The sequence below is a fragment of the Drosophila ficusphila genome, unplaced genomic scaffold (assembly GCF_018152265.1).
Source record: "Drosophila ficusphila isolate 14025-0441.05 unplaced genomic scaffold, ASM1815226v1 contig_106, whole genome shotgun sequence".
Classification (NCBI taxonomy): Eukaryota; Metazoa; Arthropoda; class Insecta; order Diptera; family Drosophilidae; genus Drosophila; species Drosophila ficusphila.
Genome location: NW_025063993.1, coordinates 3,288,613 through 3,305,883, shown reverse-complemented (window position 1 = coordinate 3,305,883; position 17,271 = coordinate 3,288,613). Strand labels below are relative to the sequence as shown.

Sequence of the window (17,271 nt, the reverse complement as noted above, 5' to 3'; positions counted from 1 at the left end):
ATCGATTTCTGTCGACTTTGTTTTTTAAGTGAATTATAACTCAAAACCATTTCATTAACACAAGCGAAAACTACGATCGGCATTTGTCCTCAAAGAACCATAATCATCTAGCTGTTTAATATATCCACAATATTATCGATCAATAAGAGTGAATTATTGTTATAGAATTTCTATGAAATATTTCTATTAGTTTGATGTGGATATATTTTGTTTTTAAAGAGATAATAGACTTTTAACATTATTTATATTTGCTGTTTGTCTTGCAGCAGGCAGTCACACTTTAGCCGGGTAGAGTGACCGCACCATCCAGCGTGCGCAAAGCCAAAAATAGCGACAGCAGCCCAACTTGCAAGGAAGTTTTCCACATAGTTCCGACTTTTCGACACTTAAACCTAGACTATTTGATGGCTTTTCCCACCACAAGTGCCCAGCAAGCCGAGACGAACCGCAAGATACTCGAGGAGATACAGACAAAGAAGCAGTTGCTCGCGGGCGGGATCATAAACCTAGGACTGAGCACTACTAGTCAGGTATGATCGCTGTGGTAGCGAGTTCAGGGGGCCAACCAATGTAAGCTGGACTTTTTGCCCACAGATGCCCACTCCCCAGTTGCTGGGACAGCCAACGACAGTAAATCCCGATTTCCAGGTGGGCGTGGGCACCAATGCCACATCCACCGCCCGCTCTGCATTTAATCCAACGAGCTCTACGACTCTGGGTTTCTTTGTACCTCAGGATTCGTATTTTGGAAACAGTTTTATACCCGTGCTGCCTCGTCTGGAGCCGCTGCCGTCGCCCGCGACCACGCCCACCACCCCGAACGCCCCGGCCAGCCATATCGTTAGCAAATAGCCCGAACCACCATGGCCCGCATGAAGTTAAGGAAGCTGGAGGAGTATCTACAGGGTGTTGATGGCTTCGAGCAACCAAAGATCCTGCTGGAGCAATACCCCACTCCGCCCCACATAGCCGCCTGCATGGCCCATCATATGCAGGCCCAGCACGAAGACATAGAGGGGAAACTAATTGGAGATCTGGGCTGTGGCTGCGGAATGCTTAGCATTGCATCCACTCTCCTGGGCGCCCAGCTCACGGTGGGCTTCGAACTGGACGGCGATGCGGTGGACACATTCAGGAGCAATGTGGTGGAGATGGAGCTTCCCAATGTCGATTGTGTCCGGGCGGATGTTTTGCAGCTGGCGGGCAGCAAATGGGAGAAGTCTTTTGACACTGTGGTGATGAACCCTCCGTTCGGCACTAAACACAATGCTGGCATGGACATGCGATTCCTAGAGGTTGCCCTGCGGTTGGCAAATAAGGCGGTTTATTCCCTGCACAAAACGTCAACACGGTGAGTCTTTTCAATTTAAATTACCATGATGTAAAAAAATATAACTAAGAAGTTATCCATCTTGTCATCTGGTCAATAGGATACATTTTCTAATATCACTTCAAATTGAATTTATTTAGAAACTGGCGATGCATTCCGAGTTTTAATAAATTAAAAAATACTTGCAATTCCAATCTATGTCAATGAGGTCTAATAGATTAAATAGAATTGATGATGATTTTAATAGAAATAAAAAACTTTATGTAAACATTTTATCGAATCCATTGGGAAAGTCCTTTACCTGATTCAGAAATCGCTATAGGTATATTTTCTTCGCTCGATGGTTTCTTGTTTGTTATTGTTTTAATTAATCGCAATCGTTTTCCGTTTATTTTTTAGTGCTTACATCCAGAAAAAGGCCCAGGAATGGGGCGCCCGGGGCTCTGTGATCGCTGAACTTCGCTACAATATTGACGCCAGCTACAAGTTCCACAAGCACAAGTCCAAGGATATTGAGGTTGACTTCTGGCGCTTTGACATCAGCAAGGAATAATTAGGAAGAATTAACTCTGTTGCATTTAGTTTTGGACATTACGTATATTAAATTGTATCAAATAGGAAAACATTAAAATTGACCATATCTCTTTTCTACTCCACATTGAAGACAACGCCCTGGGCGCAGGCCAATTCGCCGGAGTGATTGACTGTTATTGTGGCTCGTTTGCAATACTGCTTCCAGGCATCCGATCCAGATTCGCGACCACCGCCGGTGGCCTTTTCTCCGCCGAAGGCCCCTCCGATCTCAGCGCCATTGGTGGTGGTATTAATGTTTACGATGCCACAATCGGAACCCTTCGCTCCGATCCACTTGAAGGCCTGTCCAATGTTCTCGGTGAAAATGGCCGAGGAAAGGCCCTGCTCTACTTCGTTGTTCCATTCGATCGCTTGGTCCACGTTTTTGGCCTTCAGGATGTACACGATCGGAGCAAAGGTTTCCCGATGGACGACGCTGGCATCGTGGGGCAATCCGGTGATCACAGTGGGTTCTACGTAAAAACCATCGCGCTGGATAACCTGGCCGCCGAAGGCCACCGTTCCTCCCAAGGACTTGGCCTCCTCGATGGCCACCTTGTAGTTCTCCACGTTTTGTTGGGTGTGCACCGGACCGACGAGAGTTTGCGCCTCCAACTGGTGACCAATCCTGGGAATAAGCTGCTTGTATTTGCCAACCAGCTCCTTCACAAACTGATCATGCAGCTTTTCGTGCACGATAATCCTCCTGGTGGTGGTGCACCGTTGGCCACTGGTGCCGATGCATCCAAAGAGAGCTGCGTCGAGGGCCATTTTAACATTGGCGGATTCATCGATAATGAGGGCGTTGTTACCACCCAACTCGAGGATGACCTTTCCGAACCTGCGCTGGACTTCCACGCCCACATCTCGACCAGTTTGACAGCTGCCGGTGAAGGAAACGAGATTCACCCGCTTATCGGCCACCAAAGACTGACCCACATCGGTTCCGCCCTGGCAGAGGGTGACTACCGGAGGAAGGTTGTTCCTGCGCAGCACATCCGCTACGATCTTGGTGGTGGCCACCGAAACCAACGGCGTGCTGGGAGCTCCTTTCCACAGCACACTGTTACCGGTGGTCAGGGCAATGGCCGCGTTCCACCCGAAGACAGCGTTTGGGAAATTGTAGGCCGAAATAACGCCCACCACTCCCAGAGGACGCCAGGCCTCCAGGATCGAATGATCGGCTCGCTCAGAGTTGATCAGCTGTCCGGAGTAAATCCTGGAGAGTCCGACCGCATAGTCGCAGATGTCGATGAACTCCTGAACCTCTCCCTGACCCTCGCTGTAGATCTTTCCCACCTCCAGGGAGACGAGCTTTCCCAGCGGTTCCTTGAACTTTCGCAGCTCATCTCCAATTTGGCGGACAATCTCTCCGCGCACGGGAGCGGGAACCTGTCGCCACTGCTTGTAGGCCTCCACAGCCAGTCCGATGGTCTGCTCCAGTTCCTGGACGTTTCCCTGTCGCACTGTGGCAATTGGTTTTCCGCTACCGGGGTCGTAGCTGGTGATGGATGGGCCTCGACCCTGCCAGTGACCAGAGTAAACACCTGGGTTATCCCGCTCGAGGCCCAATTCCTTCAGGAAACTGTATTCCGGCTGGTCAATCAGGAACGACGAGGTCGATGAATAGCTGGCGGATTGGGTGACCAGACGGCGGGGCAGCGCCAGCCGAGAAAGATTTCTCAAATGTGCCAACATGCTGCATAAAAGAAATTGTCATTCGAAATTTACTAAAAGCGAACACAAAGAGCAGCCTCTATCATTTGAATTTTTGAAAAGTAGATAAATTAACTTTAATTATAAAATTGTTAGACGAATTGCATGTGCTGTATTGCATCCCACTATTTTAAATAGAATTTAAATCTATCTTTTAGAAAATAATATAATTTTTTATTTATCTGTTTGAATCACAAGATTAAAGATTTAACAACTGCATACAAATTTTGAATAAGTGATCTAATATCCAATTGTAACTATAATAATTAGGCAATGAATCTGTTTAACACTAAAGTAGCATGTTTAGATTCAGTTCTGTATGAGAATTGGTTCTCTGGCGGAGGAGAACGAGAGGAGATTTATGGATTACTGATTACGACCTGATACCATTCTTATCGGTTGATAACAGCTCCGCCAGTTTTCTGGTTGCTGGCTGGAAAGTTTTTTTTAGATCCCCAGCAGAGCGGATCTACTGATACTGATAGCATCCCAATCGGGGCGGTACTCACTTGGTATAAGATTGGATCGGAAGAACGACTGCCCGACTCGCAAGTCAATTATCAACTGAGGGCAGATCTGAGTGCTGAACCAGCGGGACGAACCGGCTTTTGTGGTCAGCTTATCGCAGGCGTAAAATGAATTAAATGCAAAGAGAGAGGGTGGGGAACTGAGTTGGCGTCTTATCAACAACATGAAAAAATTGAGGGGTTGAGTGCAGCATGCAAAAAATAAAGCATACTTTCAGATGGTGAGTTTAAAGATATTTAAAATAATATTCTAGAAATCTCAATTTTATTTGAAATCTCAATTATTAATTGTCATATGCATCTTTTTCTTACAACATTTACTCAATGTATCCCTAAGTAGATATTACAAATGTTAATTTAAACCTTTAAAATCAAAAGAGACCTAATAAGGTTATCTATCCTCACTTGCGATTTTTGAGTTGTCGATTGTAGTAATCTGTTTGTTACTATGGCAACTAGTTAGCTTGCTAAACTGTTTGTTCGTTAGCCCATTTAAGCCGAAAATTTCACTGTTTGAAATATTTTATAAAGTTGATAAAAGTAAACAATATGGAGGTTCTTGAAGAGGGAAATTTAATGGACAGAGTCCCGATTTTATTACAGCGCGATCTCGAGTTTTACCAGGTATAACCTCATCAGTTTGCTTATCTCGCAAATTATCTAACTTATCTTCACAAATCAGACACATCAACGGGTACTTCAGGAACCAATTTGCTCTGGAGTTGTAGGTGGAAAACTGGATTTTCCTCGTTACGCTTCCTTTGCAGCTATAAAATTGATAAGATGGTGAGGTTATTGTTTGTACTAAAATCTGCGTTTATCTTAAACTCCTGTGGTATCTTGGAAATATTTCACCACATTTTTTAACTTTAAAAAAAACAAGAAAGGAAGCTAGCTTCGGCAAGCCGAAGCTTATATACCCTTGCAGTCATCAAATATGCCGAAAAAAATACTTAAAGGCTAAACAACATCGAAGTTAAGACGATTTTTCTATTCATTTTCCATATATTCGACTATAGATCATATGGGAGCTATATGATATAGTTGTCCGATTTTCATCAAATTTAATTCGTAATTCAAAAGTCGTTAGAAAACTTTAAATTTCAAAAATCATGCTTATCAAATAAAAACCAACGATGTTATAATTTTATTTCCGTTATTTCTATATAGATTTTTCGATCTTTCCTATGGCAGCTATAAGATATAGTTGTCCGATTTTTATGAAACTTTTTTCTCAATATAAGGGTTGTTAAGAAACTTGATTTTCAAAAAAACAAGCTCGTGGGATGAAAAACAACGATGCTACTAATTAATTTCCATTAATTCTATATATATTTTTCGATCTCTCCTATGGCAGCTATATGATAGAGTTATCCGATTGTGTTCAAATTTAATCCGAAATTCAATAACAGTTAGAAATCACCATCTTGAAGAATTCAAGTCGATCTGATCAAAAACAACAGAGTGAGAATTTTTAATTTCATTCTCTTGTATTGGAGCTATCCGATATAGTCGGCCGATCCGGCCCGTTCCGACTTATATACTGCGTGCAACAAATACACAACTTTTGGGAAAGTTTCAGCACGATAGCTTTAAAACTGAGAGACTAGTTTGCGCGGAAACGGACAGACGGACAGATGGACAGACGTACATATATATTTCGATTCTGCTCGTGATGCTGATCAAGAATATATATACTTTATGGGGTCTGAGGTGTCTCCTTCACTGCGTTGCAAACTTCTGACTGAAATTATAATACCCTTTTGCTCTGCAAGGGTATAAATATTATAAGATAAATATTTACTTAGGTGGGAAGATGAGTACTTTGCATCCTACCGAAAGCCTTCTGGACTTTTGCACACCGAAAAGGAAATGAACGAGGGTGATTTTGTAAGGAGTTTATGCTTGATAAAACTTGAAGAACTCTATATCTTTTCTCACCCTAGTCTACTGCCACGGTGAAAACCTCTGACCCGGAAAAGTTTGTGCAGCTGGTCACCAAATCGGCTGATTTACTTTTAGAGCATGTTCATCGCCTTTCTCAGGAGTCCTTGGATCACGCTGACTTATCTGTTCTAACTGCCACAATTGGAGCTGCTTCGCTGGTTAAGAACTCCCTGAGTGTTTATATGCAGGCAGCTACAACTACTATATGTCCCCCGAAGGGCGATGAAAAGGGAGGAGCCCTCAAGCTCAGTTTCAAGCAATATTCCCAGATGTCAGAGGCCTTGGCCGAGAGACTCCTGGATCTCCACTGCCGCCTCCTCTTACTCTACATAATGCAGGATGCCGACTGTCTGCATTGGGAGGACACTCAACCGTTTTTCGAGTCGGAGAGGGGTTCTTACACCGTTCAGATGTGGTGGCACTACATGAAGGGCTCCCAAGCCGATCTGTGGAACTCGGTGCCACCGAAAATGGCCCAAAAGATATTCGCCGGAATGCTAAACGAAACTCTGAGTGTACTGACCGTCCGGTACACCCAGATAGTAACTAGTGTGGCTCGATCCACTCTCCATTTGGTGGACATCTGCAACATGCTGCTCTGCATCGCCGAACTTCTGCCCCACATTTGCGAGAGTGGTGAGGCCTATGTGGGATTGCAGCTGAGCAACCAGAGTGTCATCCTGAGGGACATTCACGCGAAGTGCAGGGAGCTCTTCTACTGCCTCCTCCTCAGGGGATCTCCTTTGGGAGTGCTTTCGAAGGTAATCGTGGTTTTGGACTTAAAAAAATTACTGTCTTTATTTCAATTAAATAGATAATAATGGTGAGTTTAATTTATATAAGTTATTTACTACAAATATATTGTTTTTATTTCTTTACCCAATTTTTAATTTCATTTTTAAGGACTGAAACCAATTCTTTTTCATGACTTGAAGGTTTTCCGCAAGGGATTAGACAACATGGAAATGTTTAGCTCTCGTCACGGCTTGCCAAGTGCTTGGATAATTTTTGCTCTCCCCAGATATTTTCCTAAGGAGCAGTCCTGCCAGTGGGTCACCGAATTCTCCGACCTTTCTACCAACACAGCTATATCATTGGACTTGAGGGTCTTGCTGGCCTTTCCGGAAGCAGATTGGTCGTATCTGCTAAAGATTCTTCTGATGAGAGATGCCTATCTCACTGGCATTATAATGCGTCATCTGATGCAGCACTTACCTTCATCGGAGAACTTTAAGAATGTTGCAAAGATTTCGTTCACCAGCGCTGAAGGTGCTCCTCAAAAGTGTGAGGCCTTTTTGTGTCGCGGGGAGTGCTTCAATGTCACCGATTCCATAGCTGGGGATATAGGTGAGTTTGGGTGAACTTTAAATAAGTATTGCCTTTATTGCTATTTGCTTTACCAAACAGATCCCGTGGGTCAGTCCAACTATCAGATAGTGCTTTCACTAACTTATCTCGTGGTGGCTGTTGGCAAGGCGGTGGACATTAAGTCCTGTCTGATCAAAACCCTGGAGGAGCATGCGATCGCAGGCTGGAGCGACTGCCTGGACAAGCGGCAGGTGTGGAACCAGAAGCGAACTCCCTGGCTGGAGGCCATCATGCACTTCGTGTATCCCGTTCTCGATTGCGTCGTGGACATGCTGGTCAATGCCGTGGAAAACGGAGCCAGCATGTATCAGGCCATGTCCTTGGCTCTGACCTGCGTCTCTGAGATATGGGACTGCCTTCCCGAGGGACTGTACAAGATCGCCTCCTTGCTGCAGGATATCATCCCAGTTTCGACCAGGCCTTTGGGAGATTCAGTGCTCTTGCAGGTGGTCTTTGCAGCTCTGTACACAGAACTGATCAAAACAGCGGAAATGTATGAGCAGGGTGAGTATTCGAGTATGTTATGAGTTATGTGGTTGGACTAATTAGGTTTTTAATAACTTACAAATAAATATCAGTAATTGGCCTATTTTAATAATAATTATATAATTTTGTATAATAAATTAAAAGAGAGAGTCGTGTTTAATAATATACAATCTACAAAAAAAAAACTTTTACAATATAATATTATATCAATTTCAATAAATTTTGGTATCACCTTCACATAAACTCAATTCAAGCCAAAAACGATGACAAAGCAGCCATATGTTATTCCATATCGGAGGCCATTTGCTCAATCGACGAGGACGACAAGCACACGGATCAGATCGAACTGTTCCTGAAGCAGGCCAAGGAGAGCATCAACTTGGACACGGACTTCGGAGGAACCCCCGGGAGCAACAATCGAGGCGCCGGCGGGATGAGTGCCGTGAGTACCATCAAAATGGATGACCTGGCCCTGACAAATGCGGAATCAGATCGTCTGAGCCACAGTCCGCCAAATAACTACGCCATGGAACTGGATGTGGGAATCGCAGATTATATAGCCGAGGTTCTGGTCAGCGATGTTCTGACCACCAATATAGGGAAGCAGGCCCTGAAAGTCGTGTACAACTATTTGAAGTTCAACAAGGACTGGCTGCTCGAGCAGTTGGGAACGGGTGACAATGAACCGAGTCCTTTCCAAGGCGTCCAAGGTCAGAACATCAAGGAGGCCAAGACCTCGGTGCTGAGGTCCATGTTCTTCATCGGGAATACCCCCTTCGACCAGCTGCTCACGGGTTCCCTGAAAATCGACTATGTCAGTTGGCTCCAGATGCCGTTGTCCTTGAATCCGGAAAGGACCTGGCTGCATTTAACCAGGCGCTGCGACTTCCAGGAGGATGCCAAGCTCTCGCTGCCCGAGGTGGCCATGGTGGCCGGGATTTCAAAGATAATGAAGCGGCGCAAGGAGTTTCCCAAGTGAGCTTCGCGGAAGGCATCATTAGCATGGCTGCACTTAAAGAAAAAAATAAATATCTGCATTCAACGATAATTAAATAAAAAAGCATAAAACAAATAATCAAGTTAAACCCCTAAGCAATAAAAAAAAGATTGATCTTTAAAAACCCCAAATATTATCAGATAATATTTAATTTAATTTTAACAACAATAAATTATAGCTTGATGTACTAAATTAAGCTTAAAGTTTAAGTTTCTAATTGGATTTTTAAGTCAAATATTAGATTATTATTATTATATTTAAAAGTATGTTTAGCATCGGACAACCTTAACTTAACTCTACACCAATTAAATTGAAGCAAATTTAAATAAATTTAAACTTTAGCTAACCGCCTTTTCCAGAAGTGAATTTTTCTATCCTAGGACATTGAGGGAAATTAAATTTTCTGAGTGCGGGGCAGCTGTGAATTATGTTGTAGACAGTGGCGACAGTAGAGGGTTTCCTCGGGGAGCGGCTTGCCACTTTGGATGTCATTAACGCCGCATAATGCAAACAAGTCTGACGATAGGCACCTTAGCAAATGCACAGCACAATAAGCGAGGGGGGCTAAAAAAATATTTACTCCTGCTCCCCCAGAATTTTTCCCCGTTTAATATATATGAGGTTGGGGGATGGTGTGGCAGCCGAAAATGTTTTTGTCCACATTCTGCGTAGTCGCCTGGCACTTGGCAATTGCTCAGCTCTGCTCCTGGTCTTCTTTTGAGCTTCTTTTCGTCTCCTGCCTCCCCGCTCCTCCGGCAGCCAGTTATGAAAATTACTGAAACGTGGAGGGGGGGAGAGAGGGGGTGTCGGAAGGACCAGCAGGACGAAAGCAGGCACACACGGGTCCACACCAGCAATAGCAACAACATGAGGGGCATCACACACAGGACAACGTGACAAATAAAATCAAGGCAGCATTGCTAAGAAGCGCTGCAGGACTTTAAAGGCAGGACCAATGCGCTACAACCTAAAATAATGGTCCATTGCATTAAACAATTTAAGCTTTAAAATATTTATTACTATTTAATTTAAGTTTTGAAAAACAATTTATGGTGGTCAGAATTTAAAATTTTTATTTAACACATTTTAGGAAATTCAAAATAAAGTAAAGGGTTAGGTATTAATTAAATTTTAGCAAAAGACCTTATTTACTTTATTAACCAATATCATCCAAAAATGTAATTAAGTAAATAAGCGTACTATTTTCAATTTGCACAAAATGATTGTAACACTGAAGCATTTAACACTTATGTTATTTCATAATTAAATCACATCTCAGCAGATAAAGATGGATAGTATTAAAAACGAAACAACAGCGGTAAACCTAAGTTAAAAGAATTAAAAATAAATTTCTCAATTATCAACCATATTCAATGTTAAAACCAACTCATTCATTAAAAATATCCGCAAAAACAACAAATAAATAATCTCGTTTTCCATAAATCTCAGCGTAAAAAGCTGCTTTTTGTGAAAAGCATTTAAAAGGAAATAAACACGAGTGTCCTCTCGTAACAAATCAACTTAGCCGTTTCAAATGCAGCGCCGCCCCATTGGCTGGCATTTGGCTACAAAGTCAGTGGCAGTGGAAAAGCAGCCTCAGCGGCGACTGTGGATCCCGACTCCGAAAATAGAAACGATTCCTTGCTGGTCCTTTCATTCAGTTTCATTCAGCTGGCGCTGCTGGAAGCGTGCGGACGTTCGTTGTTTACAGCTCGGTCATAAAGTCAAGTGGCAAAGTGGCACCTCACAAAAAATAACAAAAAAAGAAAAAAATTTAACAAAAATAAAAAGAAAAATTGAAACTCAAAAAAAGAACGTGCGGGGGCAAGGTGCAAATGGTAACGGTAATTTGCAGACATTAGTTGCTACCAACACACATACAAACGGAGCGGTGATTAAATGCTTTGGGAGGAGAGGTGCGAAAAGTGTCACATTACGCATACGCAGCGTATGGCCAAGCTAAATGCTGAATTTAAAAGCACAACGAGCGGTTCGAGTCGGAATTGAAAAATGAAAATGTTTGTCGTAAAGTTACTTGGCCACTTAGTAAGCCAAGCACGTAGTGGATTTTTGTGATGTGGATACGGCTCTTTGATTGTTTTATTAGCGTTTCCGTTGGACAGTTACCAAACGTGAAGTGCGAGTTTTGAAAAAGATTCTTAAAGAAATGTGGGATTATACAGAGATAACAATAAAAATAAAGGAAATAAATGTGCTTAAGAAATTTAAGGTTATGGCTTGAATAACATACAACAAACAAAAATACAACTCACAATAAAAATAGTTAATCAGCTATGGCATTGTTGGCCTGACTTGAGTGCAATAAATAAGATATTAATAGCCGTAATAAATCCTAAAAAGTTCGTAGAAGAAGTAAAACACGTACCCGAGGTTAGCCATGAGCCAAATGCAACTGCAGACGCAGCGCGTTCGCCGTGGACGTCACCATCACCGCCATCAGTCCGCAGAGCCTTGCGAGTGTTTACGTCCTGTGATAAGAGTTTTTGGTCTGCTGACTTCATTCGGTAAGCCCAAGTGCCTGGAAATCCATGCCAGTGAAATAAAATTCCCCAGTGCTCAGGTGACCCCCCGTCTCCAGATAATGCCAATCACGATATGGGGTTATGATGCATGTGCCTTAATACTATATACGTGTTTGTTCGTGTATGTATATATGCATGTGCAGAGCGCTTTTGGTCCTTTTCGGAATGTTTACTCTTGACAAATCGCAGGAAATGCCTGCGCATAGAAAGCCTCAGGATATGTTGAGTGCTGTGGCTTATTATATTTCTTGGCACTGAATGGAAATTGCAATGCTGAATAGGAAAATGTTCTTATTGGCTTCTTGTATTGTTCCTTTCAATAAAATCATCTTATTTTTTCTTGTTTACAAAGGTTCTGTTTGTTTTTTTTGGCCAGAATACGAAGAAAAAATGTGAAGAAAAGACAGAATATTTTCTTAATTCTTTCTGAGTATCTGCTTAATTCTTAATATTGTCTACATCAATTTGATTAAAATTTCTGAAGTGCTTCTGTTAAACATAAGTTAAGAACAACTTAATTCTGAATGTATTAAAAGTCTGCATATTTAACTACATATTTTCTTTTTTTTTGTGATTTTGCCTGGAAAAAAAGAGGTTATTAAATTGCACAACAAGCCGCATTTCTGTGGCATTTGGTTTTAAGTTCTAAAAGAAAATTTAATTATTCGCAACAAAAAGTAAAAAATGTTATAAATTAACGCAAATATTTTTCAGCAAGTAATCAATTTCCATTAGAAGCATTTATCTATAAATTTTCCGTAATTTATCTGCATTCCAAACTGAGAAAATGCAATCAAGTTTTTTCATTGAGTTTTTCCGTCCATCTGCTGCAGTTATCAAAGTTGGCTTAAACGCTTATCACGGTCAATCATAACGGTTTTCCGGCACCATCTGACTTTTCCCAAATGCGCTTTAAATTTGCACCCCCGTTTTTTTTTTTTTACGAATTTGATAAATTGCGGACTGCAGAATAACGAAAAGTTTGGGTCAAGTTCAAACTAATTTCTTTGCAAATTGTTTTTGGGTCTATTATGGATGCAGAGGCACGCAGAAAAACAAAGTATAAAGCCTGACGTAGTTCATAAACCTTGCAGGATGCAGAAGAAGCAAGGGGATTCCCAAGGAAATTCTCTGGTGGAGCCATTAACAAGGCATTGGCCTCTATGCAGCTTGCAGCTCACAGCTCGCATCCTGTGCCAAGAGCAGTATTTTCCCCGCCCGATTTCCCCCTTATCAGCAACTTTTCCATACGGTCGACAATGAGCTTTGTTGTTAGCCTTTCGGCGCCAGCCATTCGCCAAGTTTCCCCTCTTTCCCGGTATCTATTTTCCCTCCATCGCTTTCAATTATCCACATAATTTTTGCATGTTTTTTCGATTTCCGCTTTTTCGATTTTTTCCGTTGACAGCATTTAATGTAATTGGTTTGGTTTTGGCTTGGCGATTTTGTTTAAATGTGGGGCATACATCTAACTGGCTTAATCTGATTGGTTTTTCGCGGCTCGGCATAATAAAAACAACTTAATTAGATCGGGTTTTTATGGGTAAAGGGCGTGGTGGCTTCTTCGCTCCATATTTTACACATCGGAAGTGGATTTTCTTGAGACAAAATGGGGGACCCATAATGTGGTTAGAATATGAATATTTAGAGGGCTGTTTGACAACATTCGCGAAGCGTGATACAATGAGTTCACAAGTTGAAAATCTTTAATAATAAAATATACCTAGAGACATATTACCATTTTACTTTAATTATAATTTTTAATAATGTATGTAATAATAAAATAATTAAATTTCTATAACTATATTGTTACTAGGGCTATAATAATTAGTTTATGCTTGTAGGGCTGGGGTCAAATGATGAAAATAATAGATTAAATTAAATTAAATTACAGTGGATCAATTTAAACAAATATGTTTGAAGTCAATGGAAATTCTGTTTATATAGCACAGAACTTCTTATACCCACCTCGTTTCTTTTCATTGGTTTTGTATTACATTTTATGGCCCAAGCTTGGTAAACAAAAAGCCCCAACTCAATAAATATGCTTATAAATATATTTGCCTAGACGAAATCACATTATTTTATAGGCTCATTCAAGGATAACAATCCCCGTTCCGACCCGCGGACAAAGACCCCCCGCATCGAAACTTTCTAAGCCATTTTTCATTTCAGTTATCTGCGGCGTTGGCGTTGATGTCTACATGCATGGCTACCAGGCCGGTCTTTATATAGTGTAAGCCAAAGATCAAATATCCGCGGGAAAATATTAATTTCTGGTTAGTTTTTCAGCTGTGCTGGTAATGTTCATTGAGATCAAGTGGCTCGTGACAATATTTTTGCAACTACAGTGCTCAGAGTGGGTATAAAATAATGGTTTTATTGTTACTTATGCTGTTAAATAAGTCAGTTTAAAATATAAATTAAATAATTGAAAATAGAATACACTTAATTAAAAAAAAATCACAAAAATATAGCCCCTGCTTAGTTTCATAACTTTAGCTATTACCATCTCGTTGATTATCTTGAATTAAACTGAATATTTTTCGCAGTATCATCTATTTCCTTAAATGTCCCTATACACTTGTTTATGGATTTAATTTGTTCCAGGGATAATTACCATCGGAGGTCCTGTAGCTGCCTGGCCTGCTGGCGCCTTTCAGCGATTTGCGGCGGATGGAGACCCACTCCCGTTTATGCGGTCATAGGCATCTGCCTGATACTGTATCCCCACAATCTGTGGCTTAGTTATGTGGCCGGGATGTTCCTGATACTCCTCGGAGTCCTCAGACTCTGCACGCTGCTCAGATTCAGTCCTTCGAAGGAGGAGGGCCTCCTGCCGCAGTGCGACTTTGAAAAGTGATGGCGGAGTGCGAATATCGTTGTTATTTGTTTTTAATGTCTGTTTGCTTTGTGTTGATAGGGTCTCCAGCTTTGTGGATAATATGGAGGACGATTTCGCCGAGGTTAGCGCCTCGCAAGCGGCCTTGGAGGACGAAGCGGAGGTGGAGGGCGACGACCACCCCGTCATGGATGATGATGTTTGCTAATAGTTGATATACTCGTATTCCACTTTTCGTTCTCCTTGGAGACTTAAGTTACCGCGTTTGCTTTATGTAATGTGAGATTTTAATTATCGAAAAGATGTCTATTAACGTACGGTTTATAAAAAGGTTTCGAATGAAAGTTACATTTTGGTTTTTTCTGCATTGTTAACCCTTGAGAATTCAAGTTAATGTGGACAATCAAATTCGAAGGGCTGCTTTTTTGTTATAATTAAAACAACCTTGAAGTTACAATCAGTGACTATGTTCAATATTCATGTTTTATTTTCAAAGAAAAGAGCATGAGATTCTTATATCTCTATAACTACTTTGTTTCATCATTTATGATAGGCCAATTGCTTATGGGATCCTTTGTTATAATTTTAGTCAGCACACAGTAAAGAAGTCACCTCCGACAATAGGTATATGGAATAATATACATCAGTTTTACCATCCGAGTTAAAAACGTTGTCCGTTTCTCCGTCTGTTTGTTTCTATGCAAATATGTCTCTCAGTTTGAAGTTTTTGACTTAACAAAAAAAAAGCAAAGATCAGAACACTATTTTATTTCTTAAAATATGTGTACATTTTATATAAAACCAAGAATGAAATCTAGCAAAACACTATCAGAACTTAAATATTATATATAAAACTACTAGAATTCAAAATTAAATTGCTTTCAATTTTTTCTAAGGCCACTATTTGATGTAATAGTAAAGAACTTATTTTTTTTATATCTATTATTATAACGGAGTGGAAAATGATAAAACGATTTTTCCATATTTTCTGTATTTTTTTCGATTCTACAATCTATATTTTAAACTGTTTTCTTGATTTAAGCGTACGTAAAAAGCTCCATGTTCCGAAAATAATATATGATAAAAAACAACGAGGTTACAGTTTTTGTTCCGTTAATTATAAAAAGATTTGTTAACTATTTCAATGATAAAGTCAATCAATTCGAACGAAATTTAATTCAACGGGATGATAATGATTTTTTCCTGAATTTTTTTATCTCTCCTTTGGGAGCTATACGCTGTAGTTTCGACTTATTCAGTGCATGTAATTACATTTGGTAAGGTTTCAGCAAGATGGTTTTAAGCTAAAAGACTAGTTAACATAGAAACAGTCAGACGGACAGACGTCCACGACTAGATCGATTCAGATGGTGATGCTCTTGACTTATGAGATTTGAAGCATCTTCTTAATTGCGTTGCAAACTTCTGACTGAAATTATAATAACATCTTGCTTATTATCCAGGCAAAGATGTATATGTAAGACATTATATTTAATAAGATCGGAAGGCTATATCTTATTGCCGATATGCTTAATGAATGGGAGAGGATATTTACCTTCTGTTAAACATATCTAAATCTTCGGGTGCTCTAATTTCGTTTTTTTTTGTTCAGCATTTTCTTGATCATTAACATATCCTAATTTTATAGAGCCTATTTACTTCTCATTTCCTCACTAAACATATATCCCAGTCTTCATATATTATTACTTTTTTAATTTCGTCTTTTATTGGATTTTGTGGTGAATGGATTCCTATGATGACTAAAGGCCAAGATGATGGGTTGGCCACTGTGATCGTCATCCAAAAGGCTAAATGATCGCTCATTTCCGTAGTCACCGTCCTCGTCATAATAGTAAGGATCGTAGTACCTTGGGGGTCCTACTGGACCGCCTCCATTACCTCCGTTTCCGTTTCCAGGCCGTGGTCCTGGTCCTGGTCCAACTTGTGGGGGCGGAGGAGGTGGTGGGTATGGGTACGGGGGGGTAGGGATACGATCCTCCAGGATATCCAGGAGGACCCTGCGGACCCGGAAGTCCAGGCATTCCGGGGTAGCCCTTGTCTCCCCTGGGACCCTTCTCTCCGGGTTCGCCCTTGGATCCCTTTGGTCCGGGGTAGCCCTTCTGTCCAGGTTGTCCAGGTGGACCAGGCGGTCCTGGAGGTCCCGGTGGACACTGACAGTGTTGCGGCTGAGATGGAGGGTACGGATAGCTGGGCTGATACGCTGGCGGATGGTGGTGATGGTGGTCGTACTCCTGTTCGATGATCACTTCCTGGGGCGGTGGAGCAGGAGCAGGACTGCTGGCTTGAAGGGTAATGAGCCGGGGAACAGAGACATCTTCCTTGGCCTTAACTCCACCAGAAACAGACAGCAAGGCTGCCAACAATATAATCCAGTTCGCAGCGCGAACTCTCAGATGCGACGACATGCTGTAAACTAGCCAAAATCAGATCATAGTCACTTCTTTTATATGGACACAACGACCTGAAGAATGGCGATAGAGAAGAATCATTCAAACTACCGTTAAAATAGCTCATTTGAGATTTATTTGCCTTGTTGTTAGTTTGTTGTATATATATTCACATTATGCAAATCCCCCTTGTTTAATAAACTAAGCCAACTATTAATAAAGTGTGTATAATTTACATAAAAATCAATGAATACGTCGAGTTCTTGAGCTGTTGAAAGAACTTTCACACTTAATGTGTGTTGTTCTTTGTGATTGAGCCATGAAAAGTGAATCGTCATTCTATGTCGACTGAAATAGTTTTATAAATGAGAAAGGGTAAAATAAATAATGCGAAAACAGCAATAATCATCCCATAAACTTCAAATGGAACTAGAGCAATGGCTTTCATTGGGAGTGTCCAGATTATGATTCAAATACTACATTTTCACTTACCTGTGCAAAAGTTTATCATTTTTAAATTTTCGATATGGGTTT

General features: G+C 41.1%; 6 protein-coding genes across 6 annotated transcripts; 4 read left to right on the top strand and 2 right to left on the bottom strand.

The window, feature by feature from the left end:
* Nucleotides 1-284: 284 nt before the first annotated feature.
* On the top strand, nt 285-852 carry LOC108088299 (SOSS complex subunit C homolog). Its single transcript, XM_017186029.2, has 2 exons — nt 285-530; nt 595-852. Exons 1-2 carry the CDS (start codon nt 405-407, stop codon nt 850-852), a joined length of 384 nt encoding a protein of 127 aa, XP_017041518.1. The 5' UTR covers nt 285-404.
* An 11-nt stretch (nt 853-863) lies between these two features.
* On the top strand, nt 864-1,986 carry LOC108088297 (rRNA N6-adenosine-methyltransferase METTL5). The gene is made up of 2 exons (XM_017186027.2): nt 864-1,351; nt 1,730-1,986. The coding sequence occupies exons 1-2, from the start codon at nt 864-866 to the stop codon at nt 1,881-1,883; spliced, it is 642 nt and encodes a 213-aa protein (XP_017041516.1). The 3' UTR covers nt 1,884-1,986.
* On the bottom strand, nt 1,908-4,185 carry LOC108088293 (putative aldehyde dehydrogenase family 7 member A1 homolog). Its single transcript, XM_017186023.1, has 2 exons — nt 4,129-4,185; nt 1,908-3,602 (listed from the first exon to the last, which is right to left on the bottom strand). The coding sequence occupies exon 2, from the start codon at nt 3,599-3,601 to the stop codon at nt 1,979-1,981; it is 1,623 nt and encodes a 540-aa protein (XP_017041512.1). The 5' UTR covers nt 3,602; nt 4,129-4,185; the 3' UTR covers nt 1,908-1,978.
* A 461-nt stretch (nt 4,186-4,646) lies between these two features.
* Nucleotides 4,647-9,015, top strand: LOC108088269. Its single transcript, XM_017185987.2, has 7 exons — nt 4,647-4,770; nt 4,829-4,932; nt 5,955-6,036; nt 6,093-6,854; nt 7,029-7,440; nt 7,501-7,965; nt 8,202-9,015. Exons 1-7 carry the CDS (start codon nt 4,696-4,698, stop codon nt 8,924-8,926), a joined length of 2,625 nt encoding a protein of 874 aa, XP_017041476.1. The 5' UTR covers nt 4,647-4,695; the 3' UTR covers nt 8,927-9,015.
* A 1,620-nt stretch (nt 9,016-10,635) lies between these two features.
* Nucleotides 10,636-14,835, top strand: LOC108088272. Its single transcript, XM_017185990.1, has 5 exons — nt 10,636-11,469; nt 13,663-13,723; nt 13,772-13,846; nt 14,098-14,346; nt 14,411-14,835. Exons 1-5 carry the CDS (start codon nt 11,343-11,345, stop codon nt 14,535-14,537), a joined length of 639 nt encoding a protein of 212 aa, XP_017041479.1. The 5' UTR covers nt 10,636-11,342; the 3' UTR covers nt 14,538-14,835.
* A 1,082-nt stretch (nt 14,836-15,917) lies between these two features.
* LOC108088274 (collagen alpha chain CG42342) lies at nt 15,918-16,755 on the bottom strand. Its single transcript, XM_017185993.2, is given in 2 exon segments — nt 15,918-16,316; nt 16,318-16,755. Coding segments are annotated over 2 exon segments (714 nt in total). The 3' UTR covers nt 15,918-16,040.
* Between the last annotated feature and the right edge of the window lie 516 nt (nt 16,756-17,271).